The 14,772-nt window shown below is 33.9% G+C and overlaps 1 protein-coding gene across 2 annotated transcripts in view; it reads right to left on the bottom strand.

Moving 5' to 3' along the window:
• LOC118195123 (uncharacterized) overlaps positions 1–14,772 on the bottom strand; it is a 128,182-nt gene that overhangs the window by 49,493 nt on the left and 63,917 nt on the right. For both annotated transcript variants that reach the window (XM_035366375.2, XM_035366383.2), the window contains 2 exons: positions 13,713–13,769; positions 6,174–6,248 (listed from right to left, as the gene is read on the bottom strand). In XM_035366375.2, coding sequence (XP_035222266.1) covers positions 6,174–6,248; positions 13,713–13,769 — 132 coding nt within the window. The remainder of the gene's footprint in view (positions 1–6,173; positions 6,249–13,712; positions 13,770–14,772) is intronic.

The raw sequence follows: 14,772 nt of genomic DNA, 5'->3' as shown, positions 1-14,772 counted from the left end.
AATTTTTCTCTCGCGTTAAAGATTGTATAAAAAAACATGATCTTTAATATGATTTAGATTGTTTCAGTCGATATAAGAATCGGGTCACTCGGTGGTGAAGAATAAACACTGCTGGACTGTTTTATTTCTTTGTCATTTAGCAAAAAATCTTTTAATTAAAATATTTATCCTTTGGACTTTGCTCTATACTTTGTTTATAGTAAAAATGTCTAGAAAATGAAAAGCTGTCTTCAGCTGAAACACAGTTGATGCAATTGATATTTTAAAAAATTGACAAGAATGCAAAATTTGTGGAAATCTAGCAATCGAAAAATCTTAGTTTTCTTGTGTGAGCACTTAATAACAAATAACTGTAGAAGTAAAGAAGAAAATTAGGGAGAAAAGCAAGCAAATATTTGCAGGAAAAATTTGCCTCTTAGACATACCGAGATATTTCAAAAAGTTGGACGCTTTTGAATATACTTTCAGGTTACTTGAAAGAATTTAGGCGTTCAAAGAGAAAACACTTGGACATGTACCCCAGCAAATACCATCAACTGAGCTTGTGTTATCAGAAAAGACAAAAACGATATCATTGCAGATTAAAGTGAAGAGCGACTGGTTTTAGACTATATGGTTGTATAAATTTAAATTACGTTATAGAACATCATATCGTACCATAAATGGAGAATCCCATAATTTTCTCAGTTGAATTATTTGAAGATTCAGGAGTTTATTTAATATTTGTATGTGAATGTCACCTAAAGGCGTTTTTTTTTCCCTCCTGATGAAACAGCGGCCAAGCGGTAAAGTCGCTGAACTCTGGTAGTTCGGCCCGAGGTTCAAATCCCACAAACGGACTGGCTGCATGGGCGTTTTCGTGGTTTTTCCCCATGTGTAACGTTTATGCGAGCCAGTTTCCCTTAGAAAGTCCTCCCCGAAGGCATCCCTCCCCTTAGGCAGATAGCCCTAGTGGGCCTTGTCATAATTAAATAAACCAAAACCTCTTGATGAAACCAGTCTTTCCTTTCATCTCATACCTTCAAAATGTTTAGCCTCTAAAGACTGATAAAGGCTCTGACCAAATATTGATGAAATGGATTGAATTGAATTATTAAGTTACGTCAAAGCATGGCTATATGCCTAAAAGGAAAAATGCCTTTATGAAGAACTTCATAAGGGAAACCAGCTGGCATATATGGTACACATGAGAAAATCCACGAAAACGCCCATGCAACCAACCGCTTTACCAGGATTCGAACCCCGGAGTGAACTACCAGTGTTCAGCGACTTTAGCTTGGCCATTTGTGGGCCTTTATGAAATGGAAGGCGATAACTTTATTTAAAATGATTGTCAGAAATATCAAGATATTTCGAAAAGTTGGATACTTTTTAATATACTTGCGGAATGCCTAAAGAAAAAGAGCAAGAATAAAGTAGAATGCCTGAAGAAAAAGAGAAGAAAAATAAATTTTTTCTTAAAATTTAGTATTTGTATTTTTTTTAATTTAAAACTTTTCAATGTTATGATATTTGATTCTTGCGATTTCAAAAATAAAATATTTGACTAAAATATGAATAACATTTTAAGAAACAAATGTGCGATAAAATTGTGTAAAGCAATGGGCACAATGATAAAACTATTTAAAGCAGTATATGCAAGTCATCCTAAGTTAAAATGTCGGTTATACATCTCTCTTATTTATATATATCTTTTCTGAACGGAACATTGAAAGCCGTGTAAAACTGTGCTTTACTGTATTTTCTCTTTTAATATAGTATGCAGTTTTCAAACTCATCGTAGTCTGGGTTACAAAGTATTCTTCCGAAAGAAACGCAGTTCAAATAAATAAAATCAAATTCTGGAAAATTTATATTAATAAATATATTTAAAATGCTCAGTTCGAAGGAATAAATAGAAAATTTTAAAACAATTATCTGAAGAGACAATGCAACACGAACAATTAAAATAAAAGTATAAGAATTAAAAAATTACCTAAAATAATAACTATGACAAAAAATATATATAAAGAAAATGATTTTAAAAAAAATAAATGCTGCACCTTTATTTACGCAGTTCGAATAGGTAAATAAAAATTTTTAAAACAGTTATTCGAAAAAAAAAACATGCAATTTAAACAATTAAAATGAAATTCGAAAAAGAAAAAATTACTTAAAATAATGTTATAATTAAAAACATAATATAAAGAATATTATTTGGAAAAAAGGAACGATGGTGACTTTTTTTCCTCTCATAGGAAAGGAAACTAGGTTGCCATATATTAAGAAGTTCGCCAAGTGAACTATTCTTGGCGCAAACTGACAAAATAGTGCCAACATAAATTTGTGAATTTCTCCGTAAATTTCGCTCCAAATTTTACAAAATTTCATATTTAGGCGTAATTTGAGTCGTAGAATTGAAATATGTAAAAAAATTGGTATGTTATTTCAGAAAAAGTCCGATTTTGTGTCAAAATACCTATGTTAGAATAGTGCTATATATAAATCTAATATATATCCTAAGTCGCACTTTCGATACATGAAGAACGCAATTTGAATTTTGTGAATCGGCCCAGTAGATCGGGAGATATAGGACTGTCCCATTTTTTTTTTTTTTTTTTGAGCAGTGTACCTGCTATTAAGAAGGTGATAATAAGGTGGCTATAAGGTGATGTATGCAACATGTAAAATAGGGAATAAGTGAATTGGTTGAAGTTAAGTAAATGTGTGTGTGGGAAATACCTTCAGCTGACAGTACAATGGCAGGAAAAAAAATGAAAGAAACAATTATTAAAAGTTGTTTTATGTTAATTCTGTGGAGTGAAATTCAATTTAAGGTAGCTAGTTAGAGCTCAAGGCAAAATTTAGTCCAATGGGATTCATCTTCTCTACACAGAATTATGCCAATTGTTTCACTTTGGGGGGGGGACACGTGTAGAATTTATGTATCTATCCCACATAAGGTGCTTCAAATTCTAATTTTAAAGATTGTATGAGTACCTGGATAACATTTTCATAAATGGAAGGTGGAACATGTTGGTAAAGATCTGGTGGACCCTGAGAAAAGATGTATGATTGGCAGAACAGAAGCAGGACAAATACTGATACAGGTCTATAAAGATCTAAAAATAGCCAGAAACATCATATCAAGAATACCAATGCAACTGTGAAAGCTGAAAAATCCAGATATTTGATTTTTCATCAATAAAATGTTAATAAAAAAGCACTGCTTTTTTATTATGCTAATTTAATCAATCCTTCTGGTCTAACTATTCACAGCTTTAGAACAAAACGGCAAGGCAAAAAGGCATTCAGAAAAAAAAAAAAAAAAAGCCACAATACATGCAAAAAATGCATGCAATTTTGTATGCAATGACATGAACTACAGATGGAGGACAAAATAATACAAACACCTGTGAAATAATGGAAAATCTTTATTAACAGGGGTTTGGACCACCCTTTGACTGAAGTGCAGATTGAATGCGATGTGGGATAGATACATAAAGGTCATGGACAATATTTAAAGGAATATTAAGCCATTCCTCCTGCAGAGCAATCTCTAATTCCGAAAGTCCAGATGGAGGTGGAAATCGGAAACGAAGTTTGGACTCCAAGTTTGCCCATAAATGTCCAATAATATTCAAGTCCAGAGACTGAGGGGGGCCAAGTGAGATGTTCAATTGCATCGTCATGCTCTTCGAATCATTCTTGAATACACCTAGCAGTGTGGATAGGGGCATTGTCGTCTTGAAAAAGTGGTCGCTTTCCAGGGAATACATTCTGAACAAAAGGATTGACATGATCTCCTAGAATGCTTAAATAGTGATTGGATGTGATCCTCCAATGCAGAATAATATGTGGCCCAAGACCGCGCCAAGATATCGCACCCCATACCATAATGGTGCCACCCCTATGCTTCATAGTCGGCAAGAGGCAGTCAGGATGAAACGCTTCTTTGGGCGTTCTCTAGACATAAACGCTTCTGGTCATCTGAAATAGGGTGAATGACGACTCATCTGGCCATATTATCTGTTGCCACTGCTGTGGGGGTCAGCCTTTGTGATCTCTGCACCATTGACATTGCTTGAAAGCATTAGTTGCTGTCACCAAGGGTTTATGAATTGCCACTCTGCCATAAATGTTAGCAGCATGAAGTTCCCTTTTGACAGTTTTTGTTGAAACGGGGTCCTGGAGATGACTGTTCATTTTGGATGTTATCTCGGATAATTATTGCTTGCGCTTTCGGGCTACTATGCGCTTCAAGATCCATCTATCCCTATTAGCCAGCTCTGACTTTTGCCCACTGTTGTGCTTTGAAGACGTTGTCTTACACTCTTTCTTGTATGCTGTCATAACGGCTGATACCATACTCCTTGCACATTCCACAATGTTTGCTGTTTCTGTAACCGATGCTCCACTTAAACATGCTCCAACTATCATTCCTCTATGGAACTCTGACATTTCAACTTCTCACAGACAGTTCGATCAAAACATGCAATGCAGGTGACTGTTGTTGAGAGACTGATACCTTCCTCTTCATGCTCACTAGGCGGCAGACTTCTGTTGCAGGTGGCGCGGCTGTACTGCAAGTGTGAAATATGTCATACTTTTTCACAGGTGTTCGCATTATTTTGTCCTCCATCTGTATGAAGATTTGCAATACTTTTTGTAATTTTTAAAAGTTTTTTATAACATCATATAGTGCATAATTCATACAGAATAAAAAAAAAATATGGCCTTTTACAATATTTTAAAAGCAAGTTTTTCTTTCACGTATTATATTGTAAGCCGAAGACTTTAGATGAAATTCTCATTTCTAGCTGGATTCTAGCTAGTTAATAATCTTGTAAGTTTTATCTTAATTTATCTAACAGTTAATTTTTAGTTAAAAGTTACTTTCCTGTCCTCTCTGAATTTCAGCTTATAACTTCCGGCCAGAACGTATTTTCAGAATCGCGGTCAAATGCAAATGAGGAGAAGAAGTATTTAACTGTGAAGTTCTACTGACTTCGTTAGAGAGCCAGATATTCTGAGCAGCTCGCATTCGCTTTTAGGCTACTCTCTCTCTTAAGCTATTATTATGATCAGCCGTACCTTAGGCCCTTCATAGCTTCGCCGTTAGTTAGTGTTAAGGGACCAACTTTGTTAGAATCTTGATAGCTTCGGCTATATCTTTTTAGTTTAGTTAAGTTTTATTTCTTAGTTTCCTGAGTTCAAGCCTGAGTGAAGGCTTTATTGTAAACCCCAAGAAGGAGTCTTTTGTGAACTTTATTTGGAATAATAAAGGGTATTTAACCCTTCTTGAGTATCTGTTCTCTGTCTACCAAACTAAAGCAATTATTTGCTAATCAGATCTTAAAGTTCCTCAACTTTATCTGTAAATTAAAAGATGGGAATCTTACAATCTGTACAGAAATTTTTCAGTATTCAATATGTTTCATCTGTCTGTTCTATCCTATATCTTATAACACTGTTATTAAACTCCCTTCTTGATCTTTTTCAGTGTTCTCTGAGAAAGATTCAATAGGTTTCATCACACAAGTAGAGAAAAAAAAAGGAAATTTACTATGGAAATAATGTACCTGATGATTAATTACTACAAGACAACTATTGAGTTTCCTATCAAAAAAAAGGGGGGGAACAAAACAAAGAAAAAGGAAATAATTAAAATGTCAGCTGACATCAATATTACCAGAATGTGCTAAATGTATGCATATCATCATTGCATGCATTTTTATTTAAATCAATTAAACGCATTACTGAAAAAGGAAAAAAAATATTACTGAGAACTTCAGCTACTGCTTTAAAATTACATAATTTGCTAATCAGTAACAGATGGATTACATCTAAAAGGTAAATTAAATATTTTAAGTTTTGCCAAATGGCAGCACACACATGTGTGGAATATAAAAATATTTTATTTTGGGCAATGGCCACACACTTCTTTTAAATTGCTGAGTTTGTTGATAAAAAATTCTGAAACATAAAATCAATCCTTTTTTAAATTCAAAATTTGGACTGAGATGAACATGTTGTGGTGGAAGACTTTGCACATTCAAAATCATATGGTTCTGGATGCCGCTGTCTTTTCAGAGTGGAATAAATCATACACATTCTTCATTTTTTAATGATAGAGATAATCCTGTGATATTAAGAAACTGAAAAATATATAAGATAATAAATAAAGTTTTAACCTGAATAATTGCTTGTCGAAGAGAAATAGATCCAGCTGAGAAAAAGACCAGCATTTTGCTAATGCATGTCTGCATCTAAAATTCATTAAATAAATAAAAATTATGACAAATAACCCTGGTTTAACATAACATAAATACATTTTTAACCTGAACGGGAAGAAGTAACAAAACTCATTTCCAAAAATTTAAACATCTCAAACAAATATAATTACTAATACCTATTTATATACTTGATAAAATTTTATTTGAAATGAAATTTAAGTAATACAGTCAAAAGTCGTTAATCCGGACTCGTCGGGACTTCGGCGATTCCGGATTATCGATTTTTCCGGATTATAGATCATCAGTTTAAATCTCGTAAGATGGCATGCAGAAATTCTAAAATTAAAAATATGAAACCGTAATTTATGAAATAAAGAACAATTATGATCTAAAGGGTATCAAAATTTGCAAAAAGAAAAAGCTTAATATTTATTTGTTTACTTAAATAAACATTTCTTTCAATGTAAGTTGTTTAAGTTGCTTCGTTTTTTATGTGATAATACATTCTCTTTAATTCTATTAAACAGACATAATTTCTTGTTCAGTTACAAAGTTCCGCTGTTCAAGTCCTATAATTGCTGTGTCAAGAACACCGACTAATTTGTCAATCGAAATTTTTTCGTTTTCAATAACCTCTGTTACTTTTCTTCGCTATCGGAAGCGAATTATAATGACGAGGAACTTGTTTTAAATCATATCAAAGACGGAGCATATCGAGATGAAATACTACATTTGGTAAGGAATTATAAGCCAAATAAAATAAAAACATCTGATCTTCAATTATAAGCCAAATAAAATAAAAACATCTGCCCTGAAGATAAGGATAGTGCTGACAGATAACTTCCAGTTCATTACGCGCCCGCCGGGCGACGTTCCCCCCGCCGAGCAGCGTGAAATTGATAAACAGATTTCGGATTTCAAACATACTTTCGCTTTAGATCCTTTACATATTAACAAATATATATCGGAAATTCTATTTGATATAATCGAAAGTTTAAGCTTACTTTTATAAAATTGCTCTTACAGTCTGCAAAAAGTAATAAGCCGGATCCAATTCGAAAATTAAGGAACAACGCAATCATCAACATTAACTGAAATAGATAATTAGATAATTTTAGCTTATACGTCCATTATACATAAAACGCGCACGCGAAAACGTATTCTGCACTTGCGCACACTCATATGCGCAGTCGTAAAAGGTCTTACGCGCACGCGTAAACGCCTATGCGCATGTGTCAACGCGGCGCATGCGCAGAAAGTTTTTAGTTTTGAGGTCCGGATTATAGATCATTCCGAATTATGGGTGTCCGAATTAACGACTTTTGACTGTAGTATAATCATAATAAATTTTCACTTTACAATAATTTAGCCAATAATTATAAAAAGCTATTTGCATTGCAAAACATTTCAATCATAAAAAGTTGAAATAACCACAAAATAAGAATACAAATCTGATGTGGGCACTGTGTGTATGTGTATGTCATATTGTATTGGTTAGAATAACATTTGAGTTTAATGAGTAAAATATATGGTAAAACATTCATATCTTTACATATCTTTATTTCATGAAGATTCTGATGTTCAAATACATTAATTATTACCATATCTATATTATCAGATGTTTCCTATTTTTATATATGATTCACATAATTTCATTAGAGATATAATCATTCAATTAATTCAGTTCTCACATCAGTGCAAGTCAAAAATACATAAAAACTCACAACACATTCATTAAAAATTGTAAAATACAGAAAACCCTGATACACCAAATACAGTTAAAAATATTTATAATTAAAATTAAAGTTTCTATGCAAAAACAAGCAATTCGGCCAGTGATCAGGAAGACAGATTTTTAGTACACAAACCGAATTCACTATTCTACTAAGTTTCAAATGTAAACAAATGGTTGCCTTGTTAGACTTAACAGAGCCACTTTACAAATTTTAAATTGTTGATAAGTCTACATTTTTTCATGCAGATTAGCTAAAGAGATAAAAATCTTAACCGGAATATAAGAACAAATAATTCAATCACTTTTAAAGCAAAAAATGCACAATTTACCAATGCATAAGAATAAAAAAACTGAGCTTACTGAGCCAGGTAACAAAGTGGGTATATATATATATATATATATATATGTCTGGTGTGGCAGATTGCAATCAAAAGGGAAATGCTACATGTTATAGCAGTCTCATATACAAAATTTCAATGCTCTGGAGGTTATTCTTGAGTTCTAGTACGATACATACACTACCTGACATTGAAAATGCAACACCAAGAAGAAATGGCTTGAATGTGATAAAACTCGGTAAAACGAAAGAGAGACGCAAATGAACAATAAGTGATCTTTATTTCGAAATGATATGCATAATACAGATAGAGAACAGTGTTGGTTGGTGATGAAGGATGGGGACGCCTGATGTCTAACAGAGGTTAAACAGGCATGTGTCCCACGCCCTCCACTAACGTGAAACAATTCCATGAGGCCTCAAGAGAACAGTGACGGTTGTAGGACTACCTTGGATGGCGATACATGAAGTAACACGTCTAGGTACAGAGTCAATGAGACTATGGATGGTGTGCTAAGGAATGGCTCTCCATTCCCTGTCAACTGTTTGCCACAGTTCATCTTCTGAATACAGCAATGGCAGGGTCTGCAAATGGCATCCATTCACAACCCAAATATGTTCGATGAGTGAGAGATCAGGAAAGAATGGGGGCCAGGGAAGCCTCTGTACACCTTGCAGAGTGCATTGGCTCATGCAAGTATGTGTGGTCGGCGTTATTCTGCTGATGAAAGGCATTGGGCACCAAATGAAGGTAAGGAATTTTTACTGGCTGCAGCACATCATTCATGTATTGTTGGGTCATCATAGTGCCTAGAATACAAACTAGAGGTGACCAGGAATCGTATGCAGTTGCGTCCCTAACCATGATGCCGCACTGTCGCATGGTGGGGGACAGCATGATCCTGTGCCATTCCATCATCTACATCCCTTGAGCCTGGCGCCATTGCAAACATTGACATCTATGATGTGGGGTCAATAGCAGTCTTCTTAACGGACGCCACGAGTGCAGACCACTAATTGACGGTAACTCACCATGGTTATCTGTTTAAGGGAAAGAATACCTTTATGGAGGACTGAAATACTTGATGTAGAAACTGCAAATTGGCTCATATTCATGGTACCAAAGGGTAACTACTCAGTGTTCAAATTACTTACATCATTAAACCATTCATGTAGTCGACTTATTCTCTGGTATTTGAACTTAAGTCAAACTATCCCTATTCAGCAGTTTTATCAACTCAATTACTGGTGAGTTTAAGAATCATGAGATACTGAATTTTCATACGAAATTGAACTCAATGGAGATTGTTTCTACATTGTAGAGAATAGTCAAAATAAGCACAATTAAATTTACACATCTTCGTGTTCTTGCTATTCCTTCCTTATTCCATTGAAAAATATAATGTCAATTAAATTATGACTCCTCACTGAGAGAGAAATCCTTTTGTTTCTACTTGAGAGTTTTATCAGGTTTTAAAGAAAGTTTCCAGCCACTACAAATATCGCCTATGTTTAATCATATTTTGTCAAACAGTTTTTGGCATTTGAAAGAAAGAGACTTGCTTTAGGACACTGTGTTGTGAAATTTGTAAACAAATACAGTTATCATTAAGTACAAGGTGTCTGAAATGGAACTATCATGCTACTAGAGATTAGAACCATCATCTACATCCAGTTCTATTGCAAAACGTCAGCTACAGAATGTCACCAAATCATGTGTATAGCTTTAGGTACTAATGTTGCATCATATGACACTGTGAAGGTTTGGTACTGAAAGTTCGAAAACAAGGGCTATGATATTCAAGAAGCAGAGCACAATCCTACTAATGTTGACGAGGCCCACCTGCAAGAAATTGTAGAAGATCAGTACGCAAGCACTTAAGAACTTGCTAAGGAGTTAGACACTAGTTGTTGAAACTCTCACCGACAACCACATGATTCGCGCATGCACGCAGCAAAAACTAAAACAGAACTTTTTTAACTGAACTTTGAGAACTCGTGATGGACGTTTGAGTGAAACATGTAATCCTTCTCTTCTGTGTTATATATATATTTTAGTTTAGTGATGTGATTGTAAATTAAATATCTTATTATCTTAGAAGCCTCTCTCTTTCTGTGAGTAGTGCTTTGATGAATGAAAATAAACATTCCCGGATACGCCTTTGGATTAGAAAGAAGATCGATTAAAAGATAAGTCTTTTTACCTTTTATTTTCTAAGAATGAACACATTATACACTAGTGTTATGTCCATTAGTCACACTATTCATTGCATAAACTTGATGTACAAGTTCAGTCGCTGAGTGCCACAAAAGCTGACTTAAGCAGATAAAGACAGACGTGTTCAGGCCTGCACTAGTCTGCTCGAATTTCAATGAAAGGACAAAATTCTGGTTCGGATCGTCACTTGTGATAAAAAGTGGATTTATTTCAATAACACAGGTCAAAGAGTGAGTTTGTCTAAGCCTGGTAAGCCCATCGGCAGCATTGCAAAGCACATTTGATTAACAAAAAGATCATGCTTTGTATCTGGTAGGATTGCTGTGGTATTATCCACAAAGAGTAACATGGAAAAGGTAAAACTCTTGACTACAGCGAGATGCTGCTATCAAGGAAAAACGTCGTACTAAGTTCCAGCATAAAAGGGTAGTGTTAAATCAAGATAATGCAAGACCAGACGTGTCTCTATTCACTGGCTGGACTCTGTATGGACTCGAATGGGATCCTTTGACACACCCACCCTATAACCCTGACATTGCCCCTTTGGACTTCTTACACTTTTTCACATCTGCAGTTACATCTTGCTGCTACTAACTTCCATTCTGCACAGGATGTCTGAAATACGATTGATCTGTTTTTGGACTTGTGGCCACCAAGTTTCCAGGCTGAAGGCTTTGAAAAACTACCAAAACGTTGACAGAATATCATAAATTTGGGTGGTGATGTAAGGTACTGCTTTCATGTTTATATTTTAACTTTATTAATAAGGTATTTTTGGGCAGAAAACTTTCATTACAACCAGATATTTTTTTTTATATTACTTGGGAAGACAAAGCAAAGGGGGAAGGACAGTAGCTTTGAATTTTTAACATTTATTTTTAAATGCAGTCTTCAGAAATCTAAATTGATTCAGTCAAAAAGAGTATCTTGCTAAATCCTAAAAAAGAGTATGTTGCTTTTAAGAAATTTTACTGTACTGTCTATAGAACAACTAGTGTAATGAAACCTGATATAATGAAAATGGTGTAAACAGAATGTCATTGATGATTTTTCCATGAGAAAATTCAACAAAATAACAATTTAGAATGCTGGAATTAAAGTTTTATTTCAAAACTAAATATGGCGCCTTTTTTTGTTTTCCCACATGTAATTTCCTATTGTCTTTTTATAGTGTATATCTATAGTGATTTTTGTGTGCATTGAAAGGGGTGGAGAAAGCTCTGGCTAACCATTGGGTAAGCAGATGCCCAAACTCTTGGGGAAATGATGACAGAAAAAAGGCAATAATGATCTTGAATAACCAGCTGTCTCTTAGCCATTCATGATAAACCAGCACAGGCATTTAGATTGTGGCATGATTAAACAAATGCATTCAGAAAAAAATGACAGTTAACGATTTTATACTGAAAGCTAAAGGATTAAAAATAGCAAAAATGTTAGCCATCAAATACTTTTCATGTAATGAAGGATGGCTAACTTGATTTAAAGAACATCATGGCATCACTTTTTAGATGTTTAGCAAAGACTTCGGTTCTATATTTGGGCAAAAACTAAATGAATGGGAAAACAGATCTGCTCTTTTATTGAGAAACTATTGTACAAGAACATATTCAACACAGATGAAGTCAATCTTTTAATAAATATAGTCATTTGTGTTCCCTCTACAGAGAAGAAAACAGCATAGGTGAAAAACAATTCAAACTATGCTGTTTATTTTTATTTGAAGGAAACCATAATGGATATGAGATGCTTCTACTTCTGGTCATTTGAAAAACCTAGAAAAACAAGGTGTTTTAAGATGTAAAAAGCTTACTAATGAGATATGAAAGGAAATGGATAGCTTGGATGATTTTTTTTTTTTTTTTTTCCTAAAGTATGTTTGCAAACTTGATAAATAATTCTCTAAATAGGAACCACAGGAGTTGCTCAGAGATAAAAATCTAGCATACTATGCAAAGATTTCTGGCCTGAAAATAATGAAACTTATTCCCCCATCCCACTCCACCAATTACCAAGTGATTAAGACACACTAAATATTAGAAATTTGACCAAGGTTTGAGGCCAGCAGATCAGCTGGCTGCACGATGCAAAGATTTCTGGCCTGAAAATAATGAAACTTATTCCTCCCATCCCATCAATTACCAAGTGGTTAAGATGGCTAAATATTGGCAATTTGACCGAAGTTTGAACCCAGCATATCCACTGGCGGCATGAGTGTTTTTCATAGTTTTTCCCTTTTATAATAATAATTAATTTCCCTATGAGAGTTCTCCATAAAGCCATTTCTCCCCTTGTGCCCACATGTGCTTTGTCATATTTAAATAATCTAACTTAATCTATCCCTCCTACACACTAAAATGCACTTATATGCTTCAGCTGACAGATCAAGCATTATAAAATCTTTGGAAGTCCCTTATTACTGGCCACTTTGAGACATGTAACCACTGCAATTGAGTATTTTTAAGCTTCTGACATAAATATTCTTCAGTGAAATGGCTCCAACAATCCTTTTAGTGATTTCAAACAAAATCATAGCTAATTGCTTTTATGAGTCAAAATTTGAAAAAAGGAGTGAAACAACACCATATAAGATTATTAATACATTAGTCTGGTTTGGAAATATGTGGCAAACAGTAGCTGAGCTGAATGTGATATCCCATTAGAAATCAATACTAATATCTTTGCTAGCTTTCATAATAAGTTAATGATTCCAAATAAGTTCAATATTGAAAAAAAATTATCACTATAGCAACAAAAGAAGAAAAAACTTCAATGAAGAAGCAGAAATTATTGTACTAATAATAACACCTTAAATTTGGGAATGCTCACAGCTCTGTACAAGTATTATCTATGAAAGAATGATATTGCAGAACAAAATTTTGAATATCTTTCAAATTAGATAATGATGTTTAAAAGGAACATTCTCTCAAAAAGATAATTATTTATGTTAACGAAATATTATCACTATGAGGAGTTTATCTGTTTGCTTTATATCTCTCTCTCTCTTTTAAAATACAGCAATAGTGAAGATAAACAAGATCATATTTTCTGTGTCTAAATGTATTTGTTTTGATATACATAATTCCTGAATTTACAGTATTTTCGTTTTTAACAATGTAAACTTTTTAAACACATAAACTTCAAAAGCTCGACAGTATACTTCACATATTTAAGCATAAAATACTAAGATTAATAAGTTAGAATTACTTGATAGTCTTCATCCTGCAAACAGTCAAAAAGATCCGAGATAATACTGCTGTGGTTCTATTAAAAAAACAAAACAAAAAAAAAAAAACTGATGACACATTAACTGGAAATGTATATAAATAATTACATACAATAAAAAATGAATCAGAAAAGGGAAAAAAAACTCTCTAATAGAATCTACTGAATTCATTCAGAAGTCTTACACAAGAAATAAATTTTTATACAATATTAAGTTCTAACAAGAATTAATTCATTCATTGCATAAAGTTGCATATAGCTTGCCATGCGGTGGAAGTGTTAACTCTTCTTTTTCATAAACAAAAGAATATATTCTTAAACTTAAGATTAGAGCAGTAAATTTAATAAATTAATTAAGATTTTTATTTTATTTTATTACAGATGTAGGGTTTTCCTTATTTTGAATAACAAATTTATTTTAATTTTGCTACCTGTACTGAACTTCTCAACTTCCCCTCACATTCTCTAACCAGGATGTAAATTTAAAGTTAAGTGAAGTGCATATTTAAACTCTCTATATATCTCCGAGTTTATTCAGAGCGTGTTTTCGCTAGCCACCACGTGTTACATTGTTGTTTCGCTGCTATGCTAGTAAGCGTTTTGGCCATATTGGATTTATCATCATGCCTGTTAGGTTTTTGTGAGTTCAGCTATTAGGCATAACTTAAGTGCTATCTAGCACTATTTATTTTAGATTTGACTTAGGAACATCCTCCAAAGCATAATAGATAGGAACATCCCCCAAAGCATAATACCACCAGCAGCCTGTGTATGACCTGCTGTACAAGGGAGGGGCAACTTTTTGCCTGAAAGATGGCATACCCTGACCATGACCATTGACAAGATGAATGAAAAATCACGATTCATCCAACCAGGCAACTGTCTTCCACTTATCCACAATCCAGTCACAATATCCCTAAGCCCACTGTAGGTGTAGTTGACAATGATGCCTGTTTAACAGAGGTACATGAAATGGGACGTCGTCTGTGCAGTTTCATATCCAACAGTGTTCCCTGAACTGTGTGTTCCAAAACACTTGCAC

Source organism: Stegodyphus dumicola, chromosome 8 (assembly GCF_044657685.1).
Source record: "Stegodyphus dumicola isolate Sdum_Otavi_A_Nest chromosome 8, ASM4465768v1".
Classification (NCBI taxonomy): domain Eukaryota; kingdom Metazoa; phylum Arthropoda; class Arachnida; order Araneae; family Eresidae; genus Stegodyphus; species Stegodyphus dumicola.
This window is presented reverse-complemented; position numbering and strand designations above follow the sequence as displayed.